Below are 22846 nucleotides of genomic sequence, written 5' to 3'. Positions count from 1 at the left end.
TGGTCATGGAGAGGGTGGAGTCGAAGGTGACCCCTAGGTTGCGTGTGTGGTCGGTGGGTGTCTGGGCTGTTCCTAGTGTTGTCGGCCACCAGGACTCGTCCCAGGCTGAAGGGGTGGAGCCGGGGATGAGGCCCTCCATCTTGTCTGAGTTCAGCTTCAGTCAGCTGTTTCTCATCCATTCGGCGACTGTCTACATTCCTTCGTGGAGGTTGGTCTTGGCGGTGTGAGGCTCTTTGGTGTGGGAGATGATCAGCTGTGTCGTCTGTGTAGGAGATGATGTTGAGGTCGTGCTGTCTGGCGATGTGGGCGTGGGGTGCCATGTAGATGTTGAACAGCTTTGGGCTGAGGGAAGAGCCCTGGGGTACGCTGCAGATGATTTTGGTGGCAGCGGAGCGGAAGGGAGGAAGGCGGACGCTCCGAGTTCTGCCGGAGAGGAAGGATGTGGTCCAGTCCAGGGCCTTCTCTTGGATCCCGGCAGCGTGTAGGCGTGTTCGTAGTGTGCGGTGGCAGACCGTGTCGAAGGCGGCTGACCGGTCCAGGAGGATGAGGGCTGCTGTTTCTCCATTGTCAAGCAGGGTCCTGATGTCATCGGTGGCGGTGTTGAACTTGAGGGAGTTGTCTTTCATCCAGACAGACTTTCTTCATATAGTTGTGGAAGTCTGTCTTTGTCATGGTGGGGTCGGCTGAGAGCGATGGGACGATCTGGATGTCAGCATAGGATATGATGTTGATGTTGTGCGATCTGACTGTCTGCGAGTGATGTCATGTAGATGTTGAAGAGGGTTGGACTTAGGAATGATCCTTGGGGCATGCCGTAGATGATGTGCTTGGCTTGCGGCGTGGAAATGTGAAGTCTGACTCTCTGGGTGTGCCCTGTGAGAAAGGATGTCATCCATCAGAGCGCCTCGTTTGTTATACCAATTTGGTGTAAGCAGTTGATGAGCCTCTGGTAAAAGATGTTGTCGAAGGCTGTGGAGTGTTCAGGAAAAATCAGGACAGCTGATTCTCCTTTGTTGAGTAGGGTGCGTATGTAGTCAGTTGCGGCAATCAGGGCTGTCTCGGTGTTGTGGGTGGTTCAGAAGCCTGATTGGGAGGTGGACCATTAGGTTATTACTCTCCAGGTGTTCGGTGAGGTGGATGTTGATGGCCTTTTCCAGGACTTTGGCGGGGAATGCGAGAAGTGAGATGAGACGGTAGTTTTGGAGTCCGCTGGGGTCTGCCGAGGGTTTCTGGAGGAGGTGCTTGACCTCTGCGTGTTTCCATGGGTCGGGAAAGATGGCAGTGGTTAATGAGGCATTGAGGATGGTTGTGAATTGGTGGTTGGTCTTGTCTCTTCCAATGTTGATGGTTTGGTGGGAGCAGGGGTTGGTGGGTGCCCCTGAGTGGATGGAATTCATAAGGGTGGCTGTGTGTGCTGAGCTGTTTGTAAGCGGAGAATGGCTGGTCGGCGGTGGTGGTGGTCGATCGGAGGCTTTGGGGGTCAGAGGGTTGGAGATCGACTGGTAATGATTCAAACATGTTAATCTATGAAAGAAACCTATACTGCAGACCCAAAGTTACAGGTAGGTAACTAAGGTCATTACGTACATATATTATATTTAGTGTAGGTTTTCTAATTAAAAAAGCATGCACCATACATACAGTCTTTATATGTCACCTAGTTCATAATAATAATGTGTTTTTGTAAAGCGCAACGGGAAAGAGCTGAACCAGAATCAAAAGACAGAGGGGAGATTAACAGGAGGTTAAGACCAGCCAGGTTTTCAGTTTGCTTTTGGAAGATACCTCAGAGGGTGCCGCTCTCAGATCATAAGGAAGGGAGTTCCACATTATGGAGGCCAAAGAGGAGAAAGAGCATGCCCCTAGCCTGGCTTTCAATACGTTAGGTACTCTGACTAATTTAGCTGCAGATGATCTGAGATCGCAGCCAGGGATGTATGGGTTGGATCATGGAATGCAGATATATGGGGCCTTGTTGGTGAAGGATGCGGCGGCAGAAGCACATGGCTTTAAACCTAATTCTTTGGGTTACCAGGAGCCAGAAATCTGTGCAGCATTTAATTTAGAAATGCGGCTGCATCAAATATACAAAAATTGTTAGTGATGTGGCAGAATGAGCACCATCGTGAGATTATTGCTGGTCATCTGAGTTAGGGTACTGCTATCAATAGTTTCTTGTGAGATTTCGTCTGGATCCTCATCCCCCCAACCCCTATCTTCGTATGGGCTCAAACCTAAGAGAGTTCCACAGTTTGCAGACAAAGCATCAGGTGAGCATTAAGCAAGTGTGGAAGCTGGACAAACAACACTTTTATAGGTTTGTATGGGTAACCGGAACGTACCCCTCTGGCCCATGTTTAACAGCTATCCTTTAATGGCCCTTCCCCATTTTCCCACTGTGAAGCAGAAACTTCGCCCTGTTAAGAAATGCTTTAGGTCTCCAATCTACTGTGAGAGTTCTTTAATTGTATCAGGTTTGTCCTTCAGTGTCCAAGGACAGCACTGCTTTTCTGTGTGGGGCAAGGCAGTATGTTTTACAGAAGACAGTTTTCCTAACTGATCCTTGACATGCTGGCTTCTGTAGTATCTGGAAGAACAAGAACCTATTTGTGTGAGCTAATGCTGGTACATAAGTGGTGTCATGTTGTGTTTTGCTATTCTAGCCATTAAGAATTACAGTGAACATAGAATTAGTAATACACAGGGGAGGGGATGCCAGCCGACATGTTTGTAGTACATACGTGTGACATTTACACATGCTGGTATTCATTTTTAGCATATATTCCCACCTCTACCAAAGCCGAATAAAAGTTAAAGGGCAGTTACCTTCAGCACTGCGCTCACTCACCATGTGAATAATGCTGTTCTTTGGTGACTTGCGAAGCCTGTTGCTGCAGTGTGTTTTGCTTCTACACTGATTCCGCAACAGAAGCAGAAAGAACAATGCAAATGTTCAGGTCCCTAGCCGACTCCTCACTCCAAACCCTGAACAAATTAGAAGCCTGGACTAGAGACCACTCGGATAGGCTAACGGTCTTTCCACCACTTACTCGAGAAGAACTTGAGCTTCTACTCGATAGGGTCAAATCCTCATCACCTCTAGACCCTTGCCCTTTGAGGATATTGAAGGAATGCAGAGCGATATTGCTCCCGCCACTCCTGGAAGTTATGAATGGTGCTATAACCCAAGGTACCTTCCCCTTAATATGGAAGAAGGCGATAGTAAAGCCTCTACTCAAGAAGCCCACGCTAGACCCGGAACAGTTGAAAAATTTCAGACCCATCTCACTGTTACCCGCTCCTGCTAAGATCCTCGAGACACACCTCAACGGCCATCTTACCGCCTTCCTGGACTCATCTGGGTATCTTGACAGCTACCAGCATGGGTTCCGAAAGGCGCATAGTACTGAGACGGCTTTGACTATGGTGGCAAATAACATCCGTAGGAAGGTGGATGCTGGCCAAACTACTGTATTGGTGCTATTGGACCTCACAGCGGCGTTTGACACCCTGTCTCCATCAACGCTTACATCTCGGTTGAGGGAGGCAGGGATCTCCGGCATGGCTCTGAACCTCCTGCACTCTTTTTTACAGCACAGGGAGCAAAGAGTCAAGCTTGGTGAGTTCCTTTCCCCTGCTATGTCCTTGCAATGTGGGGTGCCACAAGGGTCGGCTCTTAGTCCGACCCTATTTAACATTTATGTCGCCCCCCTTGCAAGGCTAGTAAAATCTCAGGGGATGGAATTGGTGTCATACGCCGATGACACCCAGATTATGGTGTCACTGGCCCACTCAGTTTCATCATCTGCCACCAACTTCAGGATCTGTATGCAGTCAGTCTCTGACTGGATGCTTCAGAACTCCCTGAAGTTGAATGGCGATAAAACTGAGATCCTGGTCTTTGGCAAGGACCGGGATATTTGGTCGGATGAGTGGTGGCCGGCCTCACTGGGAACCTGTCCATCTCCCTCCCAGTCGGCAAGAAATCTGGGGGTTATCTTTGACACCTCTTTATCCATGACTCTGCAGATCAACCGTACGGTGGCCACCTGCTGGGGAGTACTAAAGATTCTCAGGAGGATTCTTCACTATCTCTCTCCCTCAGCACGTAAACAGGTGGCAGTAGCATTGATAGGTTCACGGTTGGACTACTGTAATGCGCTTTATGTAGACTCCAACAAGGGGCTCATTCAGCGATTACAGGTGGTTCAAAATGCGGCTGCTCGTTTTGTCTTAGCACTTCCCAAAGCTTCATCTGCTACGATGGCCAGAAAGAGCCTTCATTGGCTGCCCATTCATCTCAGGATCTCGTTTAAGATCCTTTGTCTTGTCTATCGAGCTTTGGCAGAGGGTTCTTCTGATCCCCTTGGTGCCTTGCTGACCCGCTACCAGCCTGGTAGATCTTTAAGATCTTCAGAGATGAATTTGTTGGTTGTCCCACGTGCCAAAAGGGTTCGTTGGGGAAACAGAGCTTTTTCCATCGCTGCTCCCAAACTATGGAACTTGTTACCCCTTAAGATTAAGATGCAACCCTCTCTGTCTTCCTTTAAAAAGGCGCTCAAGACCTGGTGTTTCGTCAGGGCATATCCGTAATTAGGATTAGTCTCTGTTATCTGGTATTATTTGGTTAGGCGCCTTGACGCCCATCTGGGCTTAGTTGCGCGTTAAAAATTGTTTTTCATTTCATTTCATTTCAGGCACTGGAACTCTAACAGCAGTCATTCCATGGTGCAGCTGCATTGTTTTCAGTGGCCTTTTTACAATTAACATGTTTAGTATACCAATAGATAACCATCTTTTTATCATTAGGCCACAGGAGTTAGGGCCAACTCCGAAGCCGAGCGCAAATGTAAAGAGCTTGGGGATTAAGCTGGATTGTGACTTGTCAATGGGCAGCAAATCTCCTCTGTTGTTGGGAGCTGCACGAATATCTTCAGGCAGTTACGCAAGCTAGCCCCCGTTCTTTCTCAGTCCATGTTGCGAACAATTGTAGCGGCGACAATTATCTCAAGAATAGATTGTGGGAATGCCCTTTATCTAGGCCTCCCCAAAACTCTGACTAATAGACTGCAGGTTGTGATGAACGACGCAGCACGACTGATGTTTAGACTCCCCAGAAGGACCAAGGCTTCTCCCCTACTACAGAGCCTGCATTGGCTCCCCATAAAAGAGAGGGTAGAGTTTAAGAGTCTATGCACGGCCCATAAGCCAATTTATGGACATGCACCTGTTTATATCAGAGACCATCTGAAAGTGTATAGCCCAAAAAGAACACTCAGATCTTCTGATTCTCAGTTGCTGGTCTGCCCTCGGTACAAACTGGTAACCAAGGGAGGGAGAGCCTGCTCAGTGTTGGTCCCTCAGCTATGGAATAAATTGCCTGAGGGGCTACGCAGAGAAGTGAATCTCCTGCGGTTCAGAAAGTCCGTAAAAACATTGCTGTTTGGAAAGGTTCTGGGTGCAATGTAAGTTGGCTGCTGCACTACCTCTTTGTGTTGCATGAAGTTATTGTATAAATTCCATCGATTTCCGAGCGCCTAGAGACCTGTAGGTGATTTGGCGCGATATAAATCTAACATAACAATAACAACAAATGGAAGACAAGACAAGGTCTTAGGTACTTAAGATGCTAAACTCTGTAACTACACAAGCTCTATAATGAATTGTTGCCTGTGTACTTATCAGTCTCTTGTTTCTACTTGTGTTTTAGAGATAAGTCAGGAGACTGCAGTAAACCCAGTTGATATTGTCAGCACGCTCCAAGCTCTACAGATGCTTAAATACTGGAAGGGGAAGCACTTGGTCTTAAAGAGGCAGGTAAGAATTATAACTGCAACATAGTGTCATATAATGGTTGCTGAGACTTTCAACAGGGGTCATGACCAGCAGGTGACAATTTTGTTTTAATTACTGTCGTTGAGGGAATAACGCTGGGGGGGAGGCGGGGACTATTGTATTTTACTATTCAAATTTAAGCGCTGCCTCCCACTATTTTCACACTTCTCATGGCTCCAGCCTAGATGCGCCATATTTAAATGGAGCGCTCTAGTGTTTGGAAACCAATCAGGAATGCACCTCTCCCTGGTCCATAAAATGCACTGCGCCGCACACATGTGCAACGGGCATGCCAAAGGCAATCCCGTCTGTTCCCAGGGTGCGTCCAGCACCAGCCGCACAGCCCCAGATGCCCTCTCATGGTAAGAAGACAAATGTGCTAAGTAGAGAAGCAGGTAGCATTAATGATGGCTTCAGGCTGGAGTCTCCAGAACAAGAGCATATTGAAGTGCAAGATGTCTGCATACGCAAAATAAAAATACGCACCATCGCCGGTTGTATCTCATCCCGGGTAGAGATAGTAGTCATGCCCACTATGGGATATACGGTTTATACCCCTCCAGGTCACAGGAATCGTTCTGGATCTTGCATTACCAGGAACTGACCTTGCCCTCTGTAGACATGCTAGATTAGTGTTATGCCAGGGCCAAATACAAAGTCAGGAAACAAGATTTACACTCAGGGCTGGGGTACACACCTGTTCATGCAGGGGACAGTCCTGTCCCAACACTGCCTTACATAACACTCACAATTCTTTTCCTCCCAATGATTATAAATGTTCAGAAGAAAAGAGAACCCTTATAAGAAAAAGCAGCACAGTAAAAGAGGTAATGTTGCTTTGATCAGAAATGGGTAGATAAATCCTTTGACCTCTCTCTTCAGTCAGTTTGAAAGATTGGAGAGAGTGAAGAAAGAAAGTCCTTTCTCCTCCTGGCCCTGACCAGAAAGGCTATACACAGAGCCCTCTACTTTACCCAAGGGCAGAGTTGATTTACTTCCTCCCCATCTTTGCCTAAGAGGAGGATAGAAAATGTGTGTGTAGAAAGAGGAGAATGTAAAGTGTGTGTGTGCTGAACAATCACCACTCTTGTGTAGTCTAAAGAGGGGCGATAGGAGGGTTATCTCTGCCTCTTCTGGCCTTGTCCAATGGCGAAAGGGGGAATTAATTCTCTTTTATTGTATTCTAAGCATTTGTAAAGTTTATCACCATGAAGGGTATCTTGACGTTTATAGAATCAGCAGATGACACTCGGTCCAGAGTAATGCCAGTGAGGAGATGATAAAATGGAAGTTTTGAGAAGATCACCCTCTTCCTTATCTTCCTTGTTGTCCCAAGGGCAAGGCAAAGGAGGTGTTACACACGACTTTCCATTGCCTTGCCCGAAGGTACTGAAATATACCCCACCCCTCCTCACCCCACATTGGCCAAAGATGGGGGAGAATGCTCCATTCAGTTTGGCCAAGGGCTTGTGGATGGTGGTTGGGGGTTGCATCGGCCAAGGAAGAGGGGGAAATATCCTCTCCCTCTGTTACTTTGACAAGGGAATGGGTTACCTGCTAACTGCTTTCTACATCCAGGCAACAGAGCCTGCCTTTTTTTGGTCGTTTTTTAAGCCCAGCTCAGCCTCTGACCAGGCGACACATATTACTCCTGCCCTTCGTTATTATGAAGTTTGTGCTTATTAATTACAAACTCTGCATCCCACCCCCAAGTCTTGGCTAAATAAATCGAGGAATAAGGCAGCTAAACCTTCCACCCTGGCATTTTTTTTTTTTTTAACTGTCCCACTATTAGCAAACATCAGTAGCAGGGTAAGCACACATAGCCGGCACTCTAGCACATCAGTGTTGGTTCTGACTATAGTTGAGCTGGTGCTCCAGGTATTTCTCACATGTCTACTCAAGAGGACGATACTGATTTGTGCAAACAAAATAATTACTACATATAGAAAGATCACATGTTCTCTTCTGTTGACCATCAAGGTTCATCTGATTTGGCTCTGGGCTTACTCAACATCACATTCCCTTTCAGGCAGAGAAACTATTTTTCTAAAAGCAAAATTCACCAGGAAGCAAACAAAACAAATATGAGATCAAGGTGGGAACTCTACGAGTTTTTTGTGGGACCTTAACTTAAGGAATGTTTGCAGGGTGCCGCCAGACACTGATTTAGACGGATACGAACCGCAGAGCTCCAGCCCAGCGATTTCCCCCATCCACCGACATCCTGATACCCAGTACCCCCACATTGATTATGGGAGTTTTGGGGATACCCTAAGCCCACGCCCACCACCCCTCCCCCCACCCCCTCCCCCCGTGGCAGCTGATGACCTGGGGAATGATGATGAAGTGTTGTACGAGCGAGAGGGGCGCCTCGCATTTGTACAGCCAAGATGGGGGCTGCCCGAAGGATCGAGAGGAAAGGCAGACTCAGCGGTGACAAAGGGGCGGTGTCCAGGACTGCGAGAGGAGTGGGCAAAATAATTGGGAGCGAACTGCGGAGGACGGGGCATATGCCCTGGATGACACATAATCATGCCAGGGGGAGGAGAGATGCCTGCTGCACAAGGTGACAGCCGCAGGGCCTGGACATGTTGCCCCCTGCGTTGCCTGCGCTGCTGACCTGTGGGACGTGGCCCTGTGGCATCACACCTGCATCTGGTGAACCCAGCAAGAGCCCGACGAGAGCCTGCTTGCCTGCTACATGGTCATGGCAGCGGAGTCTGCGGTGTCCCGGTGCCGCTACAGTGAACTCCAGCTGTGCCTCAGATTCAGGGCCTGAGGTGGCCGAGAGCAGTATATCCGATAGGCCGCGTGACCTACTCTGTGGCACTACAACACCTCTACGGAGACAAGCTGCGGGAGCACCAGGCGGGCTTTGAATTCTGCGGAGGTGCCCATCTTCAGCCACTTTGAGAGGACTCCCGGTGAGTGACTGACCTGGGTGAGCACATGGGTCAGAGTGGGGAACCTGGCTGGGGGAACCATAGTAGAAGAGGAGTGACGTACCACCGATTGAAGAGTTACTGCTGCCCAGCTGACTAGGGTGGCCGCCACCACACAGCTGCACTTGGGCCTTGACACAGAGATCGAGAAAATATGGTAGCTTTAAGCACGGAGCGTGCTTGCGACCCCACTGGCCTGAGACTCTGGGTGGTGATCACCCCGAGCCCCGGATTGCGCAGGGAGCTGCGAGAAGCTCCTGCAGGTGAGGACTGCTTGACCCCAAACGCTGTGCAGGGAGATACGCCAAAGATTTGCAGCGGAGGACCTGTGGTGGCAGACAAGTGGACAAACACACGGCTGATGAAGGAATCGGTGAGGGCGATGGTTGGCCCTACTTCATGCCCTTGGAGCTTGATCCTGCCCTAGAAGATACAGGTCCCCAGGATAATAGGAGGAGTCTGACAGATACTGTGAGCTGCTCCTTATTAAACATGTGAAAGGTATCCAGGAAACGCAGACTGAGCATCCCTTGCCCGGGCTCGATATCTAAGCACACCGGAGGAACAGGAGACCGGCTTCCCCCTCTGACGGTCCACCAAGTCCGACCAACCCTCTCTGACATTATGCAGGCTATTACTGCATCCCGTGAAATGCTAGCGGCCTAGTGAACCGATAGGGGCAGACGGAGCGCTGAAGTAGACACCACACTCCTCTTAGACGCTGCGTCAGCAAGGCTCCGAACTTGAACTTTCCGTCACTGACATTTATTATTATTTTTATTACGGGATTCTCCGCATTACTTTATTATGTTATGTTCCGCTTTGTAACTGATGTAAAGTGCTCCGATACCTTTGGGTCAGGTCAGCGCTATATAAAACTTTTCGAATAAAATAAATAAATATAGACTCCATTCGTACTGATCTCAATCTACTTAAAGAGGACCATTGCCGCCTGGCAGAGAGGGTTATTTCCACTGAGAGCAGACTGACAGAAATACCCCCAAAGATTACAGCAATCCCTGTCCATTATGGAAAGTAGAGTTAAGACCCTGTAAAAGCGGGCAGAGGACAGTTAAAATAGATCCAGCAGGAGTAACATACGAGTCATTGGTGGCTTACCTGGGGGCCTGGCTGTGTACAGAGGTGGCACCGGAGGGGCTCACCTTGTTTTATGCCCTCGAGAGGGCGCATAGAGTTCTGGCACGCCTACCTAAGCCTGGTGCGCCCATTACCACTCCTCCATTTTAGGGACTGTGATCACATACTGGCACAAGCCCGGCTGCGGGGCGACCCATTTCTCTTCTCCCGGCCTTAGCAAAGATGTGTGAGAAAGCAGTTTATAAACAGTTGGTCACCTTTGTTGAGACATCCGGATCCCTTCATCCTGCCCAATCGGGATTTTGGGCAACGTATAGCACGGAGACTGCCCTTGTTGAAATATCGAAGGCGATAAGAGAATGTTTGGATTCTGGCGGCAGAGCGGGCCTGATTTTGCTGTATCTCTCTGCCGCCTTCGATACGGTGTCCCACCGTCAATTACTTGCTCGTCTCGCAAGTATTGGCATATCTGGTCTAGCTTGGGGCTGGCTCAAATCATTTTACGAGGATAGAACTCAGCGGGTATGGCTGCCACCATTTTCCTCGACCCCCAGAAAGGTGACCACAGGTGTTCCGCAGGGCTCTACTTTGAGTCCTCTCCTTTTTAATCTTTGTTACTCCCCTGATCTATCTAGCAGAGGAATTGGGAGCTAAGATCATAGCCTATGTTGATGACACTGAGCTCCTTTTTACCTGGAAGGAAAACGAAATGTGCCCAAACCAAGCTAAAAACGGTCTGTCTGCCTTTTTAGGTCTCGTGAGCGTGGCAGGGCAGAGCCCTGCTCCGCCTCCGCGAGATAAATTGTAAATACAAGATTTCTAAAATGGACTCTTAAGCCCGCCCCTCCTTTCCATTGGGTAGCCTCAGCTTTTATGGTAAACGCGGGCTTCCCAATGGAAAGGAGTGTTTTTGGGTGCCCCCCTGTCCACTTTTCGGACAGCCTTAACGGACACGACTGCCTGGTTTACAGCTGTCGGAACTAACTTTATCACTGGAGGCGTGTTTTATTACTTTGTTTACTACTCCGGCCAGGCGCGGAGCTCACACTGTTTCGTGTGTTACATTAGGTGTCGATTCCAAGTATTATTATTCTAGTACAGCTTAGACTACATCTCCTTCATTTAATATTATTCCTAGTATTACTAGTTTCTACATTTATCCTCTGACTGCCCTATGTTTCCTGTCTCTCTCTCTCTCCCTTCAGGGTCTTGTTGTGTGTTTGGGTCAAGTCCTATCAGCTTTTGTATCATCAATCCCAGGCCTGCCGCACCTCAGGAATTTTTTTGGCCCTCCTCATGTGCTCCTCTTCTACTGTTGCCCATACCCTAAGATCCGCCCTCCACCTATCTGTAGTTTGGCGTCTTGGTGGTAATCCAGTGTATTGGGGTCTTGAGCTCAAAAATGTCCACGGACTCGATAATTCTCGCCGCGGCGCCTACTCGAATCATGGGTTCACACTCTGCAACTCTGGGCAATAGCTTGCTTAATCTCCACAACGACCCCACTGCGATGGGATGCCTGGTTTTCACCTTGGGGATGCCCAGTAGGGGTTATCTCGCAGGGAAAAGACAGGACGGGTTCCCAAAGCAAGCGCCTTGAGACCTTACGGTGAAAGGCGCTATATAAGAATGTATGATTTACGATTTTTATTTATTGCTATTCGTCTTTTGCCCACCGTTAGTCTCATTACTAAGAAACGTCTACTGGTTTTACGTTTTCGGGTTTCTAGGTAACAATCCCAGGAGAGAACTCCTAATTTCTAATAAAATCTTCTTCCCCGTCACTCTATTAAGTTGCTCTATTACCCCTGTCCAGTATTTTTTTATTGTGGGACAGTACCAGACCATATGTACGAAATCTGCCTCTATGCATCAGCATGTCGGACACCTTGGGTCTTGTTTTGCGTTTATGGCATGCAGCCGCCTAGGGGATAGAAATGTCATGTGTATAATGTTTTGTATCTGTTTAAACCAGGCACATATTGATACTTTGTGAACTTCCCTGTGTATGTGTGGCCAGTCTACCAAGGTCAGCGGCTCTTTGCTGGCCGTCTGCCACCTCTCCTCTACTCTAAGTGGCTTACCTTGCTTGTCCACCCTCAGTGATCTATATAGATGGGTTACAGATTTCCACCCCCCTGCCATTGTAATCATTGTGGCTCGTGTTTGTGTGTGTTCTGTAGCCTCTGGGAATGTTTGCCAAAGCTGTCGGGCCGTTGCTTCTAGTTTTGCATATTGCAAAAATTCGACATTGTCTGCAACACCTGGGCAAACAGTGGCATGATCCAAAGTGTGGCGCATAGGGAGTTTTTTCAATTAGTTCCTACCGCCCTTTCCCATATCCTTACCATGAGCTGCATCAGTGGGGGGATCGATTCATGTATGCCCCTTCCTTTCATGAACAGGGTCCCTAATTGTTGCTTTCCGCTTGTTCTTCAGAACAAGATTCTCTCCCAGGTATGATCCGTGTCTGCCCATTGTATTGCATGCTATAGCTACGATGAGAGGTAGTATAACTTCAAATCTGAAAGAAACATGTTAGTTATAGATTCCTTACCTTAGAATTACCCTTCGGCGTCAGACTGGATCCGGAAAGTTTTTTCGCCAGAAGTACCTCTGCGTGTCAGATTGTGGCATTAGTGTCGAGGTCGCCAGGATGACGTTGCAGTAGCTACTTAGACGATGCCCTCGTGCGCTGACGTCCGTTCTTTCTTTTTCTGCCCCAGCCAGCGCAGATCCGGGAAGAGCGATACCTCCAATCACTTTTTAACTGACTTTTTTCGAGTATTCGACTCCTAAGGTGCATGAGGGACTAAGGTGCATGAGGGATGCCCGGCTTAAAGCCTTGCGGTTCCTGTCATCGGATGAGCTTGGTGAGGATCTGCACCGCGTGTGTCTGTTTTGCCTGGACCACGACCCTAGGTCATGCTCCGACTGCCGGTCGATGGCGCCGAAGGCTTTGCTGGAGTGGTCCCGAAAGCTGCTTGAGCACCGGCAGTCGGCTCTGCGCCGTTCGAGGTCCAAGTCGCGAGGGCAGTCGAGGGACCGGACGCGGAGCAACTACCATTTGTTCAAGTCTTCGAAGTCTTAGCACTCTGGTGAGTCGAAGCATAAGAAGTCGAAGAAGCATCATTGCTCTTAGACTTCTCCTTGTCAGTCGGCTGACCCGACGAGGGACGCGGGTGGTACCCCTCCCGCGGCTCCGCACACCGAGCCGAAGTGTTGACTCCGCTTTTCCCTTCCATTCCGGAGCAACTCCCACCCAGCTTCGTACGTTCTACGAGGCGATGCACGCCATCCTTGGGTGACCTGAACCCACGGGCATGGCTTCGTGCCGCGCTGACTCGTTGAGGAGCCTAGGCATTCTCCGCCGGAGGCCCCCCTTGGATCCAGGCCTGGATCCGGATCGGCGCTGGTTGACCTCATTACGCCTCCACCGTTGCCGCTTCCACCGGCACCACTACTGCATTCGACGCCGAACAAACCCCCGCCTCCCCCGTCCCGCCCCCCCCGGCCGGCGTCGACCCTGGTCTCCATTCCGACGTGGACCCTGACCGGCACTGTCTGATGCCGGATCCGGCGCGGAGAGGGGTTTTTATGCCCCTGTTCCTCCTGGGCCCCCTTTTAAACCTGAATGGCACCCAGAACATGTGGAGGTGGACTGGGAGGGGTTAGGTGACCCTCTAACTGACCAGGTGGACAGTGAACCAGACTAGAGAGAGGAACTGGGGGATGCCAGTGGTTTGGACACCTCCCCTGACATTGGCATGTTGTCTCCTCCTACCGTGGCTAGGGAGGAGGGAGCGTCGTACGCAGTGGTTTTGCGTAGGGCGGCAGAGGCTCTCAACCTCGAGCATCCTACAGTGGCGGTCAGGACTAACCTGACAGAGGTGCAGACAGGCTAGTCCACTAACCCCCCCATCCCCTCCCCCATCTGCAGCAGCCTCCAAACCCTCCTAGTCCGGCCTTTCAGGCCCCTCAAATGCCAGTGGGCGGCAGGATTTGCCATCATCTCCTCCACTGGCGCACCATCACGTTGTAAAGGTGGGTTTTGCATATAGTCCGAAGAGGCTACTCCCTCCCCGTTGAGACTACCCCTCCAGCCATGCCACCAAGATACCACCGCATGTCGGATGATCATCTGGGGTTCTCCATCAATGTGCCGAGGTCACACCTGATTCCCTCTCAGAAGCTCCTCTTCATCGGAGCAGTTCTGGACACGATGCGGTTTCGGGTCTATCCTCCTGAACAGCGAGTCTGGTATATTCAGGCTATGATTCTGATCTTTCAGCCTCTATCCCGGGTTTCGGTCAGAGTGACTCTGAGGCTGCCGGGCCTCATGGCCTCCTGCTAATCAACCATGCCAGGTGGCATATGCGGGCTCCAGTGGCGGCTCCTCGAGGGAGTGCTGTGGGGCGGGGAGGGCAGTGCTAGACAACTGCAGTGGTGGCTCACGGACGAGGATTGGGTCAGTGGCAGATCCCTCTCCCTTCCCCAACCAGACCACACTATGGTGACGGACTCATCCCTTCTGGGATGGGGCAGCCACATGGGAGAGGCGGAGATCAGAGGCCTCTGGTCTCCGGCGGAGTCCGGGCTCCACATCAACCTTCTGGAGCTCTGGGCGATTCGTCTTGCACTGAAAGCATTCCTTCCCTCTGTCTGGGGAAGAGTAGTGCAGGTGTTTATGGACATCACCTCTGCCATGTGCTACTGCAACAAACAGGGCGGGTTGTGGACCCTATGTCATGAGGCCCTCCTCGTCTGGACATGGCTGGAACATCAGGGCATATCCCTGGTGGTTCAACACCTGGCAAGTTCTCTGAACGCCAGGGCCGACATACTCAGCCACAGGTGCATGATGGATCTTATCGAGATTACTAGCCGCAGATTCCTTCAAGTAGAATTATCCTCAGGCGTGAGACTGGATCCGGAATCTTTTTTGCCACAGCATCCCTGCGGGCCGGGGACGCGGCGACATCATGAGACTCCACCCGTACGCGTACGTGACGTCAGCGAGGTCACATAAGCCCCACGCCGGCACGCCCACGTCAGTTTTGTCCTTTTCCGCGTGCAACGCGGATCCGGTCTTGCTGCAAGCCTGTTTGGGGGCCCTTTTTTCTTCACCAATTGTCTTCTGTCTGGTGGAACAGTGTGCGAATGCCTTCAGGCTTCAAACCTTGCACGTCATGTGGGCTTCTTATGTTGGCGACGGACCCTCATCTCATTTGTATGTGGTGTTTGGGGAGGATCACGGCACCACTGATTGTGCGGCATGTCAACAGTTGAAGCCGAAGTCGCGGCGGGTCTCTCCAGGTCGACCTCCTCCCCTCGATCAGCTTCGGCAGACGGCTTCAGATACGGCCGTGGTCGTCGTCCTTCTCCGATGTCGCGAGAGCGTCGCTCCCCGGTGGGCAAGTGTCGCAGTTTATTCCCGGGGACTGGTCTTCGGCCTTCCGGGGGCGTGGGCTCTCCGCGGGTGATGCGGCCCCGCTTGTCGTCCTCCTATCCACCATTTCCCGGTGAGGGGGAGTCAAGAGTCCAGATGGAGACATACGCAGCTGCATTGCGGACCTTTCTGGCGTCTCCTCCTCCTTCCCCTCCTGGAGCATCAACTGATCCCTTGCCTTGCGCGGAACCCTCCGCGGCGCCGCTGGTGGCTCCGACCCCGGCGCGGACTGGTTCGGATCCAGGCTTGGAGGATGTGGTGCTGTTGGGATGCGGCCCCTCGAGGGTCCCTCCTTCAGGCCATGGCGCCTCTGCCTCGATGCAAACTCCAGCGGGAGTCCCTGTGGTGTCGCGGGAGGTCGCAGGGGCTCGGGTCGCATCGTCCAAGGCTGAGCTGACGCCACCAAGGCATCGATGTCTGCTTCGGGCCACGCCACAGGGGTCGGTGACCTCTCCTCGTCCCGCTCTGGGTCGAGGTGGGGTGGGTACTCCTCGTCCCCCTCCAGTCCCTTCTCGTTCCTCCCCACGAGTGGCTGCCTCGTCAGAGGGCGAGTGGGAGGTTGATTCGTCCCTGGCGCCACCGCATGGGTCGCCGAACCGCCTCCGCAACGATCTGGGCTGAGGCTGCCAGAGGACTTTGGGTCACTCCCCCGGTCCCTCTCGTCCCTCCACGCAGGCGGCTGCCTCGGCGGCGGTTGAGTCGGCGCTGTTCTGGCACCACCCCTTGGCCACTTCGGCTCCGACCCCACTCCGGTCCCCTGTGCGGTGTGACTTGGTGGAGCCCTATCCGGTCTCTACTTCAGCGCCGGATGGGGCTGGCGTCCTACCTCAGGGTGCGCACTCCACGGCTCGCGAATTCGTCTTTGGACACTCCCTCTTCTCCGGAGGCTGGCTGCATATTGGTGTCCTCTTCCTGGAGACTGGCTGCCGTGCGGTGTCTTTTTCGCCGTCGTCGTTGAAGGGTGGCTCCCTGTCTTTTCTGAGGCCGAGGTGCTCGTCGGAGGAGTGGCAGGTCCCCCATTCCTCAGTACCTTATGACTTCCAGGTCTGGCCTTTGCCCGTCCCGCTTGGCTTCGGGGACGGCCGACTTAGTCTGCAGCCGTCACCCACGGAGGAACTGCTTTCCTCTCCGCTGGGCCTTTGGAGGTGGGTGCGGCCTTCGCTCACGAGGTGTCCACGGCTGTGGGCATTCTGCGCATGGGGGACCTGATTGCTCATTTTCCCGCGGTCCATCTCTTGGAGGTTCTCCACCAGGGCTGTGGTGGGAGGGAGATCTTGCTCCCCTTTGAGGGTTCTCTCCTTTCTTCCCTGACGGGAGCTTGAAGGCGTCCCGCCTCAGGGGATCCGGTGCCTCAACACCTTCTGCACCGACACCTTCCGGCGCCAAGTGACCTGGCGTGCCTCTCCCTCCCCCCCTCTGCTGCCACTCCACTTTTGAGGACTTCCTTCCCCTCCCTTCCGCCACTGTTGACTCCGCCATCCCGTGAGGCCCGCTGGCTGGACTCTAGGGGGCGCAACATGTTCGCCTCAACTAGTGCTGCCCTGCGGGCCCTTAACACCTTGTGTGTATTGGCGAGGGCCTCCTCTTGTTTGTGGGACTCGGCTGAGTCTCTGGGATCCGCGGCTTCCCAGGAGACGGTTCTGGTGGACTTACGGCATCATGCTTTGGATGGCTGATATCTGCCCTCCCTCATTTCGCAGCTGGGGCCGGGCTTGCTTCTCCCACTCTGTTGCGGTGGTGGGCGAGGATTGGAAATAAACTATGCGGTGGTGGTCCCAAGCCAATTCAATTTTTCTCGATGTCGCAGTAATTCCAAGTCAGGCATGCCCGTCACTCCCGAAATTTTGCGCTCCATTCTTCCTCTTTACTCTGTGGTGACTCTCCACTTTCGGTCTCGGCAGTCCAGGATATCTTCCGGCAGCTCTAGGTGCGTTTCTTGTACCGGTTCAGCCAGGATTGAATGTTTATGGGCAGGAGCTCTGCGCTACCGTGTCTACCCGACCATCTGGTCAGGCCACACCCCTTCTTTCACTCCCTGTTGCAGTTTTGCAGGTACTCCTGCAAATAGATACTTGTTGGTATTAAGTTTGGATGGGGCCTGAATTATTACCTGTCCTGGGGAGAGGGAGTTGGGTTTTTTACTGTGTTTGTTTTCCAGTTGGGGTTTGGACGTGCCTGGCGAGCAGAGTACAAGTTAGACATACTACTAGAAACATGCTGGAGTAGACTAATGAGTGACCCCTGGGAGGGGGAACAGGCGATACCAATTGACACATGGTACCCACCATAGAATTTAAATGTCTCTCATGGTATGTTAGTGGGATGAACTCCATGTCTAAACAACAAAAACTATGCCTATCTTGCTAGGAGGGGGGGTCCATTTTGCCCTGCTGCATGAAACACATGACTGCCAAAGAAGGGGGCTGCTCTGCAGCGCAGGTGGAGAGGTCAGGCCTTCTATACAGACTACTAAGCCTTTGCCAGAGGAGTGTTGGTGAGGATTAAAACAGGGGTCCCCTTTCAGTGTACCAGCCACCTAGTCCATCCCGAGGGATGATGACGTATGGTAACTGATAAATTAGACGGTCGGGATGTTACAATTGGGAGTCTCTCTGGCCCAAATGTGGACTAAATTTCGTTCCTCGTAACCCTTTCTAGAACATTGGCACCATACCTAGTCGGATCAATAATCCTGGGAGGAGATTACAATTGTGTAGCAGACCTGGACTCGGACCGCTCCCACCCGCACCTGAGGGAATCCCCAACCGTCAGAGTAGCTGAAGCATTGAGGGGCAGGCAGTTCCAGAAGAAAGACTGTTCATTTTTCTCACACCTACATGATCTACACATCCAGTTAGATTCTATCATTTGTACGCCTGATCATAGCTAGTGAGTACTTAACTAGAACAATCTCAGATCATAATCCCCTCTTGTTGGAATTCCGTTGGATGCGAACTAGGACTTGTATCCCCACTTGGCGACTAAAACCAGAATCCCTAGAGGGCTCGGTTTTTCAGTCCCGAGATACGAGCGACCATAGAGCAATACTTTGCCGAGAACGAAGGTTCGACATCAAGCCCACTTGTAGAATAGGATGTGGTGATTGGCGGTAGGTGTATCTCCGAAGCAGCTGGATTTCGCGGGTCCCTTTTACGGGAGACACTGGCCGCAGAACAAAAGCTGAGGGAGATCGAGAAAAATAGACCCGAACATTAAGAACTGCAGGACATGTTTCTAGAAGCTAAAGAAAAAGTGGCAGAGCAAGTTGAAAGACTGCGATGCTTTGACTATAGGAATTACATGATTCGAGCACATGCAGAGAGAGACCGTGCTGGGGCGCTCCTAGCACGGGTAACTAATCCTGCAAAAAGGGGGTTGGTCATCTTGGAACTTGGGAAGAGCACACTCCAACGCTCTTTTGGCAACAAGATATTAACCACTTCGATGCTAAGCATGAGCTTGGACTTCAATGTAATTTCCATTGAAGTCAATGGAAACTCCATGACGAGCTGAGCTCGTCATGAGCGTCGAAGGAGTTAATAGGGCATTCTACGATTATTATGCCGATCTATATTGGAGCAGGATGCAGACATCAGTTCATTTTTAGGGGCTCGGAGGCTACCGACCATATGCGATGAGGAGGCTGATTCCCTAGGAAGGGATATAGAACTACATGAAGTCAGGCCCGCTATTAAATCAATGGCTAGGAATAAAACCCCCGGAACTGACGGCTTACCAGTCGAATTTTTCTCTGTGTATGTTGAGAAGCTCGGGCCTCGGCTTGTGGAACTCTATAATCTAGCAAAGCAAGGGGGCAGACTCCATGCGATTAGGAGGGAAGCTCTGATTGTGCCATTGATTAAACCCGGGAAGCCGGCTATCGATAAAACAGCCTACAGACCGCTGTCAATGCTCAATCTGGATTAGAAGATCCTGAGCAAAATTCTGGCTCTGCAACTCCTCCTGTATATGACGATATTTATTCATCTAGACCAAGCGTACCAGGCTATAATACGGGCCTTAATGTTTGGAGACTTCTGTGTGTGTTGGAAGAGGATTCATATTGTACGGAAGAGGCCGCAATCTAAGGAAGAGGCCGCAATCTTTGCAGTGGATATAGAAAAGGCCTTCGACAGCCTGGAATGGCCCTACCTTTTTAGAGTGATGCGAAGTTCCGGACTGGGTTCTAGCTTCATAGAATGGACTGCCTTACTGTACACGGAGTCTCGGGCTAGAGCACGGATGGGGGAACGATATCGGACGGCTATCAGATGGGCAAGAATACTAGGCAAGGTTGTCCCTTATCGCCCCTACAGTTTGCTCAAGCTATGGAGCCTTTGGCCTGTCGAGCCATAACTGGGATTCCCTACCAGGGTCTGGAAGTCCCTGGGGAGAAATCACCATATTGCATCATACGCCGATGACATCTTACTTTTCCTCCATACCGTAAGAGAGGATTTTCAAGGGGCAAGAGAGCTCCTTGCACACCTCAGAAGATTATTGGGCCTATTAGTTAACTGGAGAAAATCGTGCCTGTTCCCTACTGCAGTGGATGGAGATAGGCCGGCTGTAGTGGGTGAAGTGATATGGGAATCCAGATGCCTCCCTTACTTAGGGTTCAAAATTTGCCACGATCTGGCAGACCTTCTGGCTGGAGGGCAATTTTGGGAAGGCTATCTGAGATGTGAAGACGAATATGGAGTTCTGGCTTACACTTCTCCTTTCTGTGATTGGCAGAGACGCCCTGTTAAAAATAGTGGCCTTACAAGGTTGTTATAATTCTTTGTAGTGCTTCCATTATGGATTCCGGTGGGGGTATTCCACACCTTACAATCATTCATAACAAACTTTCTGATGGATACATCTGCTTGTGGATTCCTCACCTTATGAATATCCCCTGCGCCAGCATTCCGCGGAAATTTTTCCTAGTTCTCCACGCTGACGAGGTCGTCACAGTACCATGGCTCTGCACGCGGCTCCGCATGGCGTCAATGGAGCCATAAGAGGACCACGTCGGCGAGATGACGCGAGTTCCCTTTTATCCGCGCTGTCAACGCGAACGGTTTTTTCTGGGACTCTCCATACTTTCCACTGGATACTTTATTTCGATTGTATCTTTCTGTTTTGAATGTGGCTTCTCACTAATAAGCCACACCCAACCACTGCACTCCCACCTGGGAGGCAAATATATATACACACAGCCGGGGATCAGAGCTCAGCAATCGGGGTTCAATCCGAGATAGACACGTCTGCCCTCACTCGGAATCCAAACTCCCAAAGCTTCCATTTCCAACTTCCACAAGACCAGTGGAAGCTCCCCCTTTTTAATACAAATCCAAACATAACGAAGCTTATAGCAAGCCACGCCCCCTCGTTCTCATGAGATTCCTGTACCACTTCGTACCAAGGTCAACTCTGGTTGATCAGCCCTTTGTTTTGACTCCGGCATAAAGTGAGCACATTCCTCTGACAAGAACCGGTTTCTACTAGCACACAGAGTGCAGAAAACAAAAAACATTCAGCTCTGCAGCCCCGTGCCGGACAGAAAGGCCCAAAGCAAGATGGAATTGAAAAGCAAGATGACATGAGAGCATGTCAAAGGCATTAGTCAGCACTGCCATAAAGCAAGGTAAAGTCAGAAAACAGAATGGTCAAAGCCAATAGTAAGACCTCATAATTCTCACCAATGCACAATACAATCACTACTGCACGCCTTCAAATGCACATCCCACACGCTCTGCTCTTGGCAAGACTGTTCCACTCAGTAACAGCTCCCACTGAAAGACAGCAAGATTACAGGACAGAAGAGAAACAGGCAAATGCAGGACCATCCTACATTAAGGAACACACTAAAATCACTTAAAATGGTGGTGGCAAGGGTCATCTTAGGGTGCCAAAATCACAAGAGTGGCTCATTTATTACATTCCACCCCATGACCCTTGACCATCACCATTCACATATATCAAAAACGGAATCACATAACTAAAGACATGAAAACTGCATTTCTGATGGATACATCTGCCAGTAGATTCCTCACCTTGTGAATATCCCCTTGCGTCAGCAACATTCAGTAATTCTTTTTTGTAGCTCGCGCCGACGTGGACGACGTCACAGAGGCACGGCATCGCGCGCGACTCCGCTGACGTCACTACGCCGGCGTAATGACATCAGTTCCCTTTTTTCCGCGTCGTCAACGCTAACGGTTTTCGAGGGATCCTCTGTAGCTGTTTTGTAACTTTGTTACTGTTCTTTTCGGTGTCTTCTTGTTTCTTTGTCTCCTGTCGAGATGTCCACGAAGAAGACCGGATTACGCCGTGCGGAGAATGCGGCAAGATGATGTCGATTACGGATCTGCAGGAGTGCTGCGTTTGGTGTTTGAGTTCGGACCATGACGTCGAAGAATGTTCTTGTAGGAAGATAAATCCCAAGGAACTTCGTGAGAGGGAGGCAAAGCTCCTTGTTGCCAAGTGTGAAGAACAAGAGGGACAAGAAGAGATCGAGGTCACGGACTCGACGGTTGAGGTCTCGTTCGAAGTCGCACTCGAGGTCGTCTTCGGCGCATGCTTCAAAGTCGAAAAAGAAGCACAAGAAGAGAAGTCATTGTAGGAGAGTAGGGTCTGCTTCCTATGGTCACCCTAACTTTTTGCTTTGCTTTACTCTTTTTCGACTTGGATATGGCTGTGGGCCTGCTAATCAGACCCACAGCACAGATGCACTCTCTCTAAATTTACACCATATACCCTAGGTACATCCACAATTGGGAATTGGTTCACCTTATGAGCCCCTGTAAAAGTGTACCCTACGTACTCAGGGCATAGGTGGAACCAAGGCCTACCAGGGGCTGCAGCATGTATTATGCCACCCCTGGCTGGCCACTCAAATAGACACAACTGGCTGATCACTCAGCTGGGGCAAGGTTGTGTAATCACCCCTTGCTTAGGTATAATATTCCTATACCTACCTATATATAGACACATAATAACCTATAAGTCACTCCTATGGCAGGCCTTAACAATCCTGGATGCAGAGTGCTTGGTTATGTGAGATGGTGCCCTAGCATGAGCTGAGCCTATCTGCAGCTTTCGGAGACATGTCCTTCTAGCTGTTCTATGATATCGCCATACCATATACTCTTAAGTGCATTATAATCCTCACGGTTAATGCTAACTTTGGTTTGGCTTTATCCAAACATGTTGTGAAAGGTGTCATACGCGTTGGAATACTACCCCCTCGCCAATTCTGGCGACGGGGGTAGCATTCCACCCTTCTAGAGGGAGAAGACCTGTTGTTGCTGATTATCCCGGTTAAAGTTAACCAGAGCCCCAGCGTCACAAAATAGATGCTGCTGCCACAGACACAAGTCTGACGTCCTGCTGCTGGGAGTCCTTCCAGTCACGGAGGTTTGGACAATAGGTTTCCTGCCTGGGAAGGTGCGAGAGGACTTTGTGTATTGGGACAGGGAGGGCTGAATAGATTGAGACACTGCCTGGGGCACACTAGGTGCTCCTTGCATACCGG

General features: G+C 50.8%; 1 protein-coding gene across 11 annotated transcripts in view; it reads left to right on the top strand.

Annotated features, from left to right (window-relative positions):
* The window catches only part of KAT7 (lysine acetyltransferase 7), a 761891-nt gene that overhangs the window by 724430 nt on the left and 14615 nt on the right, over positions 1-22846 (top strand). For all 11 annotated transcript variants that reach the window (XM_078645259.1, XM_078645254.1, XM_078645249.1 and 8 more), the window contains one exon: positions 5711-5817. In XM_078645259.1, coding sequence (XP_078501385.1) covers positions 5711-5817 — 107 coding nt within the window. The remainder of the gene's footprint in view (positions 1-5710; positions 5818-22846) is intronic.

This window comes from Lissotriton helveticus, chromosome 5_1, assembly GCF_964261635.1.
Source record: "Lissotriton helveticus chromosome 5_1, aLisHel1.1, whole genome shotgun sequence".
In the NCBI taxonomy this organism is placed as follows: domain Eukaryota; kingdom Metazoa; phylum Chordata; class Amphibia; order Caudata; family Salamandridae; genus Lissotriton; species Lissotriton helveticus.
This window is presented reverse-complemented; position numbering and strand designations above follow the sequence as displayed.